Source organism: Pseudophryne corroboree, chromosome 4 (genome assembly GCF_028390025.1).
Source record: "Pseudophryne corroboree isolate aPseCor3 chromosome 4, aPseCor3.hap2, whole genome shotgun sequence".
Classification (NCBI taxonomy): domain Eukaryota; kingdom Metazoa; phylum Chordata; class Amphibia; order Anura; family Myobatrachidae; genus Pseudophryne; species Pseudophryne corroboree.
Genome location: NC_086447.1, coordinates 227,177,345 through 227,192,535, shown reverse-complemented (window position 1 = coordinate 227,192,535; position 15,191 = coordinate 227,177,345). Strand labels below are relative to the sequence as shown.

Sequence of the window (15,191 nt, the reverse complement as noted above, 5' to 3'; positions counted from 1 at the left end):
TCTAGGACGTAAGAGAAAGAAAAAAAAGAGTCCACTTAATCAATTTTATTTTCTAAAAGTACGAATAAAAATACACCCACCCCCCCTAGAACAATTCATGCTAATAAAGCTATACAATTATACAAAAAGAAACTTAAACACTTACCTGCTGAAACAGTCCCCCAAGTGTGCACAGCTCTCTCTGAATGCTGACACCAGTTCCTCTTTGTCTGCAGATTCCACCAAGTCTGGATCCATTAGAGCTGCCTTAAGCAGCAGATGAGCTTCGCTAAGAAGGTGAATGGTGCCATGTGTTTTCATAGTCTCATATATCCTGCTATACTCTACCTAGTGACAGGAGTAGAAAGAGAGAAATAACTAGGGACCACACTGGGTAAGTCATCATTGTAGCGCTCCAAATCTGTAATATTGTCAATAACTAGTTTACAGAAATTACTGTTTTTATAGACCAACCAATCATTTTTAGGATTTACAGTATAACTATAAAACCATTTCATACTATACCAATTTCTATACTGTTACAGGTTGCTTTGAAAACCATATACAAGAATATAGGCATTGATGGATAAAAGAAATTCATAACAGCGACTCAAAAGTTTTTGTTCGCTCCGGAGGGGTCCAAATCCCTCTATAATAAATCATCACATGGTAATTCCCTCATTTCTTTCGAGGGTCTGCCCTCATTTTCTAAAACCATATTAGCAGAGACAAGAATGAAAGCAAATTAAACAAATATTAAAATCATTAATACAAGTTATTCATTGCAACAAGAATTGTCCAGTACAGAAATTATGTAATTTTAACACAGATAAAGTTCACAGTTTCAATGTGTTGTTTTGGTGGACCTTAGAGTACCCCCAGAGTACTATTCTGGTTTTTGCATACTTTTATATGAGATAAGAGCTACTTTGCTATGCCGGCTTATTCGCGTAGGAAGACCATGCAGCTGTAAGTTCTCAGTTTTCAATGGACTGCGCATAAAAATGAAAAGAATAATTGCAGGCACTGCTAGTTCTGTTGAGGTCTCAGCACATATAGTAAGAAAATAGGATTTTAATTACCTACCGGTAAATCCTTTTCTCTTAGACCGTAGAGGATGCTGGGGTCCACATTAGTACCATGGGGTATAGACGGGTACACTAGGAGCCATTGGCACTTTAAGAGTTTGAGAGTGTGGGCTGGTTCCTCCCTCTATGCCCCTCCTACTAGACCCAGTCTAGAAACTGTGCCCGAGGAGACGGACATCTTCGAGAGAAGGATTTTACACAGATAGTGGCAAGATTCACACCAGCTCACAGACAAGGCAAACCAAGCTAACTAGCTTGAAACTTCAGCAACGGCTGAACAAGATTACTTACCAAGTAACAAAACAATACTTAACCCAGAACTAAGCAGTACCAAACTAAATAACCACTGCAGGATGACGAAGCGCTGGGCGGGCGCCCTGCACCCTCTACGGACTACGAGAAAAGGATTTACCAGTAGGTAATAAATCCTATTTTCTCTTACGTCCTAGAGGATGCTGGGGTCCATATTAGTACCATGGGGATGTACCAAAGCTCCCAGAACGGGAGGGAGAGCGCGGAGGCTCCTGCAGAACCAATTGACCAAACTTAAGGTCCTCAGAGGCCAAAGTAGCGAACTTGTAGAACTTTGCGAACGTGTTCGACCTAAGGTAGCCGCTCGGCTGAGTTGTAAAGCAGAGACATCCCGGGCAGCCACCCAGGAAGAAACCACCTTACGAGTAGAGTGGGCCTTAACAGACGTAGGACACGGCAAGACTGTCGTAGAATACGCATGCTGGACAGTGAACCTGATCCCGCGAGAGATCGTCTGCTTAGAAGCAGGACACCCAATTTTCTTGGGATCATACAGGACAAACACAGAGTCCAATTTTCTGTGACGAGCAGTCCTCACATAGATTTTTAGAGCCCTTACAACATCTAAGGACTCTGATGAAATTGAGGAGTCAGTCGCAACTGGCACCACAATAGGTTGGTTGATATGAAATGCCGACACAACCTTCGGAAGAAACTGCTGATGTGTCCGAAGCTCAGCTCTGTCTACATGGAAGATCAAGTATGGCCTTTTACATGACAAAGCCCCCAACTCCGACACACGTCGAGCAGAAGCTAAGGCCAACAAAGTGACAGCCTTCCACATGAGAAACTTGACCTCAACCTCCTGCAGAGGCTCAAACCAGTCCGACCGGAGGAACTGCAACACCACGTTAAGATTCCAAGGCGCCGTAGGCGGTACAAAGGGAGGTTGGATGTGCAGAACTCTCTTCAAAAAAGTCTGAACATCAGGGAGGGCAGCCAACTGTTTCTGGAAGAAAATGGATAGGGCCGAAATGGACCTTTATGGATCCTAACCTCAGGCCCATCCTGCTTGCAGGAAGAGGAGAAACCGTCCCAATTGAAACTCCACCACAGGGTCCCAATTGAAACTCCACCACAGGAAACTTCTTGGACTTACACCAAGATACATATTTTTTCCAAATACGATGGTAATGTTTTGACATTACTCCTTTCCTAGCCTGTATCAGGGTAGGAATAACCCTGTTCGGAATGCCCTTCCGAGCTAGTATCTGGCACTCAACCTCCATGCCGTCAAACGTAGCCGCAGTAAGTCTTGATAGGCGAACGGCTCCTGCTGCAGCAGGTCCTCCCGAAGAGGCAGAGGCCTTGGCTCTTCTAGCAGTAGATCCAGAAAATCCACGTACCAAGCCCTTCTCGGCCAGTCCGGAGCAATCAGGATTGCCTGAACTCTTGTTCTCCTTATGAGTTTGAGAACTCTTGGAATGAGTGGGAGTTGAGGAAACACGTACACCGACTGGAACACCCACGGAGTCACTAGGGTGTCCACCGCCACTGCTTGCGGGTCCCTCGACCTGGAACAATACCGCTGAAGCTTCTTGTTGAGACGAGAGGCCATCATGTCGATCTGGGGTACGCCCCAAAGATCTGTTACCTCTTTGAACACCTCCGGATGGAGACCCCACTCCCCTGGAAGGAGATCGTGTCTGCTGAGGAAGTCCGCTTCCCAGTTGTCTACTCCCGGAATGAAGATCGCTGACAGCGCCAACTCGTGCTTTTCTGCCCAGAGGATGATTCTTGTTACCTCTGACATTGCCGCTCTGCTCTTCGTTCCGCCCTGTCTGTTTATGTAAGCCACTGTCGTTACATTGTCCAACTGCACTTGAATGGCCAGATTTCTCAGAAGATGGGCCGCTTGGAGAAGACCGTTGTAGATGGCTCTTAGTTCCAGAAAGTTTATCGGTAGGCCGGCTTCCAGACTTGACCACCTTCCCTGGAAGGTTTCCCCTTGAGTGGCAGCGCCCCAGCCCTGGAGACTTGCATCCGTGGTTAGAAGGATCCAGTCCCGAATCCCGAGCCTGCGGCCCTCCAGAAGGTGAGGTAACTGTAGCCACCAGATGAGTGAAATCCTGGCCCTTGGCAACAGACGTATTCTCTGGTGCATGTGTAGATGGGATCCCGACCACTTGTCCGGGAGATCAAGTTGGAAGGACAGAGCATGAAACCTCCCGTACTGTAGAGCCTCGTAAGAGGCCACCATCTTTCCCAGAAGGCGAATGCACTGATGAACCGACACCCGGGCTGGCTTCAGGACATCCCGGACCATTATATCACCAACGCTTTTTCCTCTGGAAGAAACACCCTCTACACTTCCGTGTCGAGGATCATTCCCAGAAAGGACAACCTCCTGGTTGGTTCCAAATGTGATTTTGGGAGATTCAGGATCTAACCATGTTCCCCGAGAAGCTGGGTCGTGAGAGCTATGGACCGTAACAGCTTCTCCTTGGACGATGCTTTATCAGCAGATCATCCAAATACGGAATTATGTTCACCCCCTGCCTGCGGAGGAGAACCATCATTTTCGCAATCACCTTGGTGAATACCCTTGGTGCTGTGGAGAGGCCGAATGGCAGGTCCTGGAACTGAAAATGACAGTTCAACAGTGCGAATCGTAGATAAGCTTGATGTGGCAGCCAAATCGGAATGTGGAGGTACGCATCCTTGATATCCAGGGATACCAGGAATTCCCCCTCCTCCAGACCGGATATCACTGCCTTTAGAGACTCCATTTTGAACTTGAAATCCCTCAGAAAGGGGTTTATAAATTTTAAGTTCAAAATGGGCCTGACCGAAACATCCGGTTTCGGTACCACGAAAAGGTTCGAATAGTAACCGGTGTTTTGCATCTGGGGAGGAACTGGTACAATAACCTGCGCCTCCACCAACTTCTGGATTGCCCCCTGAAGGGTAGCCCTGTCTGCCGGCAAAGCCGGCAAGCCCGATTTGAAGAACCGGTGAGGAGGGAGATTTTGAAATTCCAGCCGGTACCCCTGGGACACAATATCTTGTACCCAGGGATCCAGGCCGAATGACATCCAGACGTGACTGAAATGTCTGAATCTCGCCCCCACTGGCCTTACCTCCAGGCCGCGCGGTCAACATTCATGCTGAGGACTTTGGCGTACCGGAAGCCGGTTTCTGTTCCTGGGAACCCGCAGCAGGTGGTTTCTCTGATTTTGGTCGGCCACCTCAAAAGAAGGTGTTGGACGGTTTGGCCTTTCTTGGTTTAGTAACCCGAAAGGACTGTGATGCAGGTGAAGAAAAAGGTTTCTTCGTAGCCGGAGCTGCTGAGGGAAGGAAAGGTGATTTACCCGCTGTAGCCGTGGAGATTAACGCATCCCCAAAGAGAGCCTGACCTGTGTATGGTAGGGTCTCCACACCTCTCCTGGATTCCGCGTCGGCAGACTACTGGCACAGCCACAGTCCTCGACGAGCTGAGACAGACATGGAAGAAATTTCTGCAGCCATTGAACCCAGGTCTTTCATGGATTCCACCATAAAAACTGCAGAATCCTGAATGTTACGGAGAAACAATTCAACGTCACTCTTATCTAATGTATCCAAATCCTCAAGTAACGTGCCTGACCACTTTACTATAGCTTTGGAAATCCATGCACAGGCAATCGTAGGACGTAGTATCACCCCTGAAGCCGTGTATATGGATTTCAGCGTAGTATCAATTTTGCGATCAGCCGGCTCCTTTAAGGCGGTAGATCCTGGAACAGGTAAAACCACCTTTTTCGAGAGTCTGGATACAGACGCGTCCACTATGGGTGGGTTTTCCCATTTATTTCTATCCTCCTCAGGGAAGGGGAAAGCAACCAGAACCTTCCTAGGGATCTGGATTTTTTTCTGTGTTTTCCCATGCTTTTTCAAAAATAGCATTTAATTATTTGGACGCAGTGAAGGTTAGCGAAGCTTTCTTATTGTCAGTGAAGTAAGCCTCCTCAACCTGCTCAGGTGTTGTATCAGCAATATTCAACACATCTCTAATAGCCTCTATCATCAACTGCACCCCTTTAGCAAGAGATGCGGCCCCCGTGAGCACGTCCCTATCACCGTCTGCCATGTCGGAGTCGGTATCCATGTCATCTTGCATGATCTGTGCAAGATCACATTGGTGGGAACCTACAGAGGGGGGTCCTGAGGTAACAGAACCGGACCAAACTGCCATAGAATTCTATAAAACCTGCGTTGCAGATTCATTCTGAGCAACCCTAGCAGAAATCTGAGAAATCATAGTTTTGATAGAAGATAACCACTCAGGCTCCCTTGCTGGTATCTGTGCTACAACAGTGCAATACTGATTACATGGAATGAGATCATCCTGAGAGGGCATATCCTCAGCCGCACATGACACAGAGTCCCTGGACAACTGGAGACCCCAAACACTCAACACACACAGAGGGGAGGCTAGACAGAGTTTCCCCCATGAGAATGGCAAGAGAGACACAGAGTTTGGAGCCAACCCACACACAGCGCTGTTTAAATAAAGGACACCCCTTACCAGCGCCCACTGTGTACTGTAATAGTTACACAGAACTAATTCACCGCCTCCCCCCTCCTTCTACAACCCCCTGGTACCGCACAGGATAGCTGGAGTTTCTTGGAGGGACAGCTCTGTTAGCGTCTGTGTACAGGAACTGCAGCAGGAAAATGGCGCTGAACGCTGCTGGGTCCGCTCTGAGAAGCTCCGCCCCTTGAAGATGGCGCCTCTTCCCGAACAAATTCTTTATACTGACCTGAGGATTCCGTTGCTAGGCGGGGGATTCTGTTCCCTGTGAGCATCCGAGTACTGAGGATTCTGACGCTAGCCTGGGGATTCAGTCTCCGGTTAGCGCCTGTGACCAGTGTAGGGTATTAAGACGCTGGCTCAGGACGCACCTCATAGTGCCAACACTGTGTGCCGCTGAGCCTTCCCTGAGCGCAACCTCTGAGAGCTGCGCTCCTACCCTTGTGCCGCCGCCATCTCTCGCCATCTTCTGGCTCTGTAAGGGGGTGGCAGCATGCTGCCAGGGTGAGCGATCCCCTGTGGCGGGGAACGTTCGATCCCCTCAGGAGCTCAGTGTCCTGTCAGCTGAGATAGTGGCTCAGACCCCGCAGGGCGGACACTGCTCCCCCCTTTAGTCCCTCGGAGCAGGGAGGCTGTTGCCAGCAGCCTCCCTGTAAAATAATAAACTCTAAAATAAACTTTTACTAAAGAAGCACTGTAGAGCTCCCCTAGCTGTGACCGGCTCCTCCGGGCACATTTCCTAAACTGGGTCTGGTAGGAGGGGCATAGAGGGAGGAGCCAGCCCACACACTCAAACTCTTAAAGTGCCTATGGCTCCTAGTGGACCCGTCTATACCCCATGGTACTAATGTGGACCCCAGCATCCTCTAGGACGTAAGAGAAACATCCATTTCTGTATGTCAAACAATTCAGTGTATATTTAGTAGTAAAGCGGAGTACCATTTCTTTGTAGAGTTGGACAGCAGGTGTAGTGCTCACAATGTATAGATTCCAGCTAGGTTCTGTCTCAGCTGAGGCTTTGTTCTTTATACTGCCCAACTTTCTTACACTACAAGAAGGGGGGGGAAAAGGAGAAAAAAAAAGGAAGAGGGAAAAATCAGCAAAAACAGAAATAAAAATTAGCAAAACACTGCATGCATGTATGGACTCTAGCCAAGGGAAGGAAATGGGTGTGGCATGTTAGGTTAACATTCATCAAGATGACATGAGAATGCTGACATGGTCAAAATGTCAACATGTTCAGCATATTGACCATGATGTTATTCAACTGGTCTACACGGATGACATGTCGACATGATACAATTCCAACCTTACGTCCCTGATTACCCAGTGGTCATTCACCTGGTCCCTGCAGCAGCGGCGTCTGAAGTATCTTCTTCCAGGTCCCGGATGTCATGTGAGCAGCAGTTCCGGCGCACACAGCGTTCCAGGGAGTATTTTACACCTAACCACTAACCCCTCCCCCTAGAGCTAGAAAGTGAAGAACTTACGATCTTTTGCTGTTTTTCCCTTTATCCGTCATACAATCAACATCTGCTTTAGTCAAGATGATTATATAGTTGTTAAAGTGCTGGATTGCTTTCAGTCCTATAAACAACTGCATTCTCAGTGTACAGACATCAAGGGACACAGGTGGGCAAGTCTGGGAAAAGAGAGAAGGACAATGCTAAACATTTTGTAGGCCTCTAACAATAAAAAAAAAAAAACCTACACAAAAGACACATACAGTAGGGGCACTTTGGGAGGGAATCCAGTTGCCTAACAACAAACCAAGCAACAACCTCCCTCACGCCCGTCTAATTAGTACCTGCATTAAAAGAACTTAACACATGGTTTACAGTCTTGCAATCCCTATTCAAAGTATCTGCCTATGTTTCAATAAATACTGCCACCAACAAATGGCTACCATCACTGATCAAGTCTCTAGAGTATTGTATCTATTTATATATGTATTTAAATGATAGATATAAAAAAAACATAAGCAAATCACTAATTTTAGATCAGCTTCTTATTTATAAACTTTCTCTGTATATAAGTATACAAAAAAAAAAAACTGAGCTGTGCTCCACAAGTTTCATTGGCGGAGTGATCTTTAAACACTTAAGAGTGATTTACCGCCAGCTGCTTCATACTCTGTGTGCACCGCTATGCCACAGTTCTCACAACAGCTAGCTACCATTGGTCAAATATGCAGCTTGATCTCAAGCATGGGCAATCACAAGACAGCCATATCCATAGCATGGGTTACTTCCTGCATGTCAGTGGAGTCAGTCTGGCTGATGCAAACACTTCTCAGTAGCTGCTTCTATAGGATACCACTCACTGGATAAGTAGTCACTTACATATGTTCAATTACCAGATCTTACACTATGTGAATAAGCAACGCGTTGTGTCATGGCCTTTTACAGTGAAACAAGTTGACCATAAACAAGTGTCTCTTGCAGGCTTATTGCATCAAGTTTTATTTTGTCCGACATCATCTCACGTGATCCAGTGCTAACAGCTTGTATTACAGAAACTCCAAGATTTGCCTACAGAAGAGAACCCAATCTTAGGGATCTCCTGGTAGTCACAGATTATTCCAAAAGAAAGACCCAGAAAAGTAAAACTTTGTTAGTTTTCACATGACTGTCAATTACAGAAATCTAATCATAGTCAATCACATGTACTTTACAAAACACAGTATGAGGCAGTCATACTGAAGAGAGTGTCCTGCAGTCGCTGAGAAAATCTTAGAACAGTAAGAGAAGGAGCAGGGGAGGAAGTGGACAGATTACCTGACTATTACATTTTGTACAAGCAACGATATAAACAAACTCCTTAAACCCCTCACTGTCCTTGACTATATGTAGCATCTTTCATATTACATACTAGGTGCTTCATCGCGCCCTACGCGCGCTCTTCACACCGTCGGAAGGGGCTACGCCCCCTTAACCCCTGCACGCCTTTCTGGGGTTCAATATATGGAGTATTACCTGCATTCCTAGTTTTGTTAGTGTTTGAATATTGCACAATGATAGGGCGTCCGATGGTGAAGGGGGCGTAGTCCCTTGCAACAGGAAGGGGTTTGGGGAGTGGGGACCGCGGATGGGGGAGGGGGTATGAAGGCGCTGTGGGTGGGGTAGGAGCAGGGGTGTCGCAGGTGGGGGACTGCTGACATCACAATGGACCTATTACTGGAGTAACCAGCAGCAGCTGCTGACATCACAATGGCCCTATTACTGGTCTACTCAGCAGTAACTGCTGACATCACAGTGGCCCTATTGGTGGGTTACCCAACAGTAACTGCTGACATCACAATGGCCCTATTACTGGGCTACCCAGCAGTAACTGCTGACATCACAATGGCTCTATTACTGGAGTAACCAGCAGCAACTGCTGACATCACATTCGCCCTATTGCTGGGCTACCCAGCAGTAACTGCTGACATCACAATGGCCCTATTACTGGGCTACCCAGCAGTAACTGCTGACATCACAATGGCCCTATTACTGGAGTAACCAGCAGCAACTGCTGACATCACAATGGCTCTATTACTGGAGTAACCAGCAGCAACTGCTGACATCACAATGGCCCTATTACTGGGCTACCCAGCAGTAACTGCTGACATCACAATGGCCACTATTTTCCGTGAAACAGAACATTAGTGACAACTATTTCTTACCTAGTAAAGTATAGCCACACTGTTGCATGCATGTGTAGGTTAAGTGCAGAGTCATTTTTCTTACTGTAAAGGTTCATACACATGGTGAGATCTTTGCTATGCCCGATTTTGACTATGTGATTTCTCTTGAACTCCCCCAGAGCCCGGAAGCACCTATTTTGACTATTTGTACTTTCGATTTTGTCTATGTACGATTTTGACTAGATAATACACTAGATAGTCAAGATTGACTTGCCTGCACAGTCTATCTAGCCTTGCGATACCGACCCCGCACTGGGATCGAATCGGTATCGCAAGCTGCCTAAAGGCCAGTACACACGTATTGATGTGTACAGAGATGTGTGCTGAGGGATCTAGCATGGACGCTCAGCACACATCTCTCCCTCACTCAGCGCGATGTTTGCTGAGCGAGAGGTGGGGGAGCGAGGGAGGGGGGCCAAGCATCGCTATCGCTGTGGGGCATGCACATGGAGAGATCCGTGCTTAGCTTCTAAGAAATTTAGTCAAATTGCTTAGAATTTAAGCACGGATCTGTCCGTGTGTACCCCCTTAATACCTTGCAAGTTCCACTAATTTTCCTTGCGATTTTGACTATATAGTCAAAACCATAAGAAGAAATCTCACCGTGCGTACACACCTTAACTTACACTGTTATAACATAAGCAAAGTAACAATAAATATATTGCACACTAAGTTATAACATTTGTCATTTCAAATTAAGTGACAACGTAAGGTGCATACATACGGTGAGATTCGGGCTAACCCCGATTCTCACTGTGCGATCGGGACTAGGTCAGTATCGCAAGCATATAATGACTGTGCTTGCGATACTGGCTTTGTCCGATTTTGGCTGTCAATTTTGACTATCTTTTCTACGAGATACTCAAAATTGACTTGCCTGCACAGACTATCTAGACTACGATACCGACCGCGCATCGGCATCGCATCGGGATCGCAAGGTGACTGTCACCTTGCGATCTGCACTAACTTTCCTTACGATTATGACTATATAGTCAAAATCGTAAGAAAAAAATCTCACCGTGTGTACACACCTTAACACAAGATTATTACCAAACCCTGTGAAAAAATAAATATGGCAGCAGCATAGATAGTTTCCAACCTTTTGCAGAACAATTATTATTTGGAGACATCAGGAGACAGAAGCTGTGATGGTAAAGGGTGCAATTTGCAGCTAGTCACAGCTGGCCTACCTTCATAGTGGTGTCCATATAAGGGTCTTCCTCCCGAGCTGCTGCTGCGCTGCACCTCACTGTGAAACACTGCAGGTTGTTACTGCGAAAGCAGGAGAAAAAAGACCCAAACACTTTGAGTAAATTACTGAGTATAAGGATCAGGCAGCGGATTTTGGTGCTGCTGCTAAGCAATTAATGGGACTGATAATTGCATAGAGGGCCTAATTCAAATGTGGTTGTTTTTGCTGTTATTATCTTTTGCCATACGCAATTGTGATTATATGCTAATATGGGCAGAAGCTAACCTGAGCATAGGGATGCCCACTGAGGTCGCATCACTTCTGTCCGACAATGTATAATTGCTGATACATGGGTATCATGGTCGCAGATCGGGTTATCACGCAGAGTCTGAGTGCCTCTGAAGATGTGCAGGCTGAGCTGCCCTCCTGGCATGCAGGGACCTCTCCAGCACCAAGTAAGATCGCAACTGATTTATGCATGCCCAGAAAAACGCCATCTGGGCATGACACGCCTGCATTTACCCAACCATTCCCAGTTACCACCCGCAAATACTGACTTCCTGTCACTCACTTTGCTGTTAATTCCTCAGTGTGCCCGGAAATTGCAATTCACTCACTGCACATGCGCACTGCGTCTCAGACACATGTGCAGTGAGAAAACATCAACCGATTTGTGTACAACACCGCTGTGCGCCCGCATCTTAATTAGGCCCAGAATGCGGTGGTATGTACCATAGTTCCAGTAAATAATATACATTCAACTAAATTATAAAATGTGGTTGTAACAGATGGAGTCAAATGGTGATGAAAAGCATCGAAAAATAACAATTAGGATCACAAAACGTTACACTAATTTTAAAAGTCTATTGGCATAAAAGTCTAAAAGAAAGGTTTGTGCAATAGTCCAAATACAATATAACTATTATTCATTGTAACAATTTTAGAAAAAATCTGGAAGTATTCTGGAATTCTAATTTCAATTTTAAATTTGTTAATTAAAAAACAAAAATCTGGGTACAATTCCTTGCTTTGGCTGGGTACACACTTGATGATATGCACCCGATATATAGTCCGATCCGGCAAATCAGATGATGTATCGTTCACATCGTCCAGTGTGTATTCACTATATCGTTAACGAGGTGTGCTCCCGTGGGTCGATAACATGTACAATATCTTTAGTTTTCACCTTGAAATCTAAAGATATTGTACAAGATGGCATACACCCAGATGTGGGAGCGTGCCTTCACTGACGAGAAGCAAACGATATCATTCAGTGTGTATGAACGATATCGTGTGCTGGGGAGATCTTGCACAATGTCACATATGATGTGCCATCAGAAAGTGTGTACCCAGCCTAATAGATGTAATCCTGTCGTAAATATAGGAAATTATAGATTTAACGTAACTGACTTCCTAATTTTTCCTATGTTCTTTCAGTCTAAAATCAAGCTAGCTACACAGCTTATGTAAGCACTATCCATCAAGTCATGGTTTGTAAGATCCACCAGATGATATTTAGATACATCCTCGTGCACCAATTGGACGTGATAGGTCAGATGGCCCTGATGACATCATCATGAAATGTCCTATTCTCTCAGTCAAATTTTCCAAACTGAGGGAGGAGGGATGTGAAGGGGGAGGAGCCGGCTGTGCAGACAATGCTAATTTTAGATTGTGCCACACCTCCGGTTGCAAGCTTCACACCCCTAATGAAAAATAGATAATTGAAAATATCTTTGGCGCTACCACCTTTATATGAAGTTGCAAAGAAATAACATAATTTAAATTAAAATAAATCTGGAGGAGTGATGAGAAAGTCTATGTAAGTGTCCCAGATGGTTTCTCTGTGAGTAACTTTAATCTTGCTTTCCTCCAAGATTCTTCAGACCTTGAAATTCCTTATAGGTATATGTCCATGCAAACAGAGGGAAAAAAGTTGACATATAGTGTAGTATTTTTCTTAAAAAATTTTTGTTCAAATTTATTTCATATAACAAGAAGATAGAAAACATATAAAAAGGATTTTTCTTCCATCCAATTAAAAGTATGGTCCTTCACTTTATGTGTATATGATTGGAACCGTACCGTGTCAAGCTCCCAGCATGGAGCAATGGAAAGAGCAAAAGATTGGAGTCTCCGGAATTCCTCCTTACTCCCTCCAGGCTAAACACCGGCAGCTGGACCAGGCAAGTTCCTTTCCAAATGTGGATGCAGGTAGATGGATCAAATGGCCGCCAACGCGTTTCGAGTTCTGGTAAACTCTTCCTCAGGGCAGAATCTCCTCCAGATTTATTTTAATTTAAATTATGTTATTTCTTTGCAACTTCACATAAAGGTGGTAGCGCCAAAGATATTTTCAATTATCTATTTTTCTATAGTTTTGCATATAGTGATTGGGAATCACTAGAATATATCTAGGCTGCTTTTTTCTACCAAGCGCTATTTTCTAGTCCATATATTTTCTTGTAGTTCACACCCCTAATGTCTAATGGAATGCTCCAGTGTCCCCTAGTGGATGAAAGAGAAATTAAATTATGCAGAACCCCCTCCCTTACCATGTTAGTATTAGCTGATTAGGGTCAAAGTTTCCAAAACTGGGAAAGCGGTTACAATGGGGGGTTATTCAGATTTGTTAGCAAACCAAAAAGTTAGCAATTGGGCAAAACCATGTAGCACTGCAGGTGGGGTAAATGTAACATGTGCAGAGAGTTAGATTTGGGTGGGTTATATTTTATCTGTGCATTGTAAATACTGGCTGCTTTATTTTTACACTACAATTCAGATTTCAGTTTGAACACAGCCCACCTAAATCTAACTCTCTCTGAACGTTACATCTGCGCCACCTGCAGTGCAACAAGATTTTGCCCAATTGCCAACAACTCTGAAAACCCCACAATGTATGGAAGCAGATGCCAAATTCTCTCAATTACAGTGCGCTGTTTGCAACGATGAGGCATAAAAAGTATCACTGGTCACCCCGTCCCCTAATGCTCGGCAGAACAGAACAACATATGTTTCTTGCGCCTCCGAACACCTTACAGAGTGGAAAGTACCTGGTAATGACATGTAGGAACTGAGGAGTCAGAACCGCCTGCTGGGACCTCTCTGGATACTGATAGACGGATATCAGCTCTACCACATTCACTAGAGTGTACAAGTAGCCAGCATGTGGCATGGAGAAGAAACAGAACAGGCTCAGCAGTTTCTTTTCTGTACTCCTGCTTTTCGAATCTGCAACAAGACAGTTTTCTATGTCAACAAGTACAGAAAGCAATTACCAATTATTTTAATAGCTACAACTTTTTTTTTATTTAATTGAATAAATGTGTGCTAATAAAGTTCACGTTAAAGGCCTAGTTTTACAATTGAAATTACTTATACATGAAAGTCTGTCTCAGCGAGAGATCAGTAAGCTACACATCAGATCAATGCATAACCCCTTTAATGTCCCATTTCTCTACATTATATTAAGTCATTCGCAGCTCACATTTTGCATCCGTAATAGGTGGGCAATACGCTGAAGTACCATATTATGTGTTTCCACATAGCCCCATAGCCAGATACCAGCTCATAATGATAGATGAGATATTGCCAGGAACCATAACCCACAGTCCCTGGCCACCCAATTACTATTCATAGCGTGTGAAGATATGCAGCTGAATGTGAAGGTGCAGGCATCCATACAGAGTACAGAAACATGTAATATAATTATAACATCAGGGATTTCCCCCTGTGTAAGGAAAACCAGGCTGCTGCAAGATACCGGTCTCTGATTGCACCTGCCTGCCAGCCCTTAGAGATTCAGGGGCAGATGTATTAACCTGGAGAGACGGCATAAGGAAGTGAGAAACCAGTGATATGTGCAAGGTGATAAAGGCACCAGCCAATCAGCTCCAATATGTAAATTAACAGTTAGGATCTGATTGGCTGCTCCCTTTATCACCTTGCACATATCACTGCGTTATCACTTCCTTATGCCTTCTCCAGGTTAATACATCTGCCCCTCAGTGTAGCCCCCATCTAAGTGTGATCCAAGCTACACTGACACTATCAACATTGACAGGGAGATCCGAGACAGGTTCCATGGTAAGCGCAAAACAAACAAAACCTCTAAAAATAAAAAAGTGTCTAGAAATTGTAACGTCATCATACTGAAACATAAGATCCACAGAATGATTCATCTTTCTCAGTTTAACCAACAAATATCATATCCAGTGAAATATGATCTAGTGCTATGGTTATTAATCATAGCTACACAGTGTCGCCTATTCACCTTATTTCTGTGTTTATAGCAGTTGACCTTATGATGATATAGTATGTTATGGGCCAGAATTAAACCCACAACAAGACCACTCTGGTTATTACATCATGAGACAAACAAACTGCTCAGAACAGAAAAAAGACTGAGTACTGGGCTGGCCA

The 15,191-nt window shown here is 44.9% G+C and overlaps 1 protein-coding gene across 2 annotated transcripts in view; it reads right to left on the bottom strand.

Annotated features, from left to right (window-relative positions):
- The window catches only part of HPS3 (HPS3 biogenesis of lysosomal organelles complex 2 subunit 1), a 113,858-nt gene that overhangs the window by 69,453 nt on the left and 29,214 nt on the right, over positions 1-15,191 (bottom strand). For both annotated transcript variants that reach the window (XM_063915954.1, XM_063915955.1), the window contains 5 exons: positions 13,823-14,000; positions 10,768-10,849; positions 7,383-7,534; positions 6,832-6,940; positions 146-327 (listed from right to left, as the gene is read on the bottom strand). In XM_063915954.1, the coding sequence (XP_063772024.1) occupies positions 146-327; positions 6,832-6,940; positions 7,383-7,534; positions 10,768-10,849; positions 13,823-14,000 (703 nt within the window). The remainder of the gene's footprint in view (positions 1-145; positions 328-6,831; positions 6,941-7,382; positions 7,535-10,767; positions 10,850-13,822; positions 14,001-15,191) is intronic.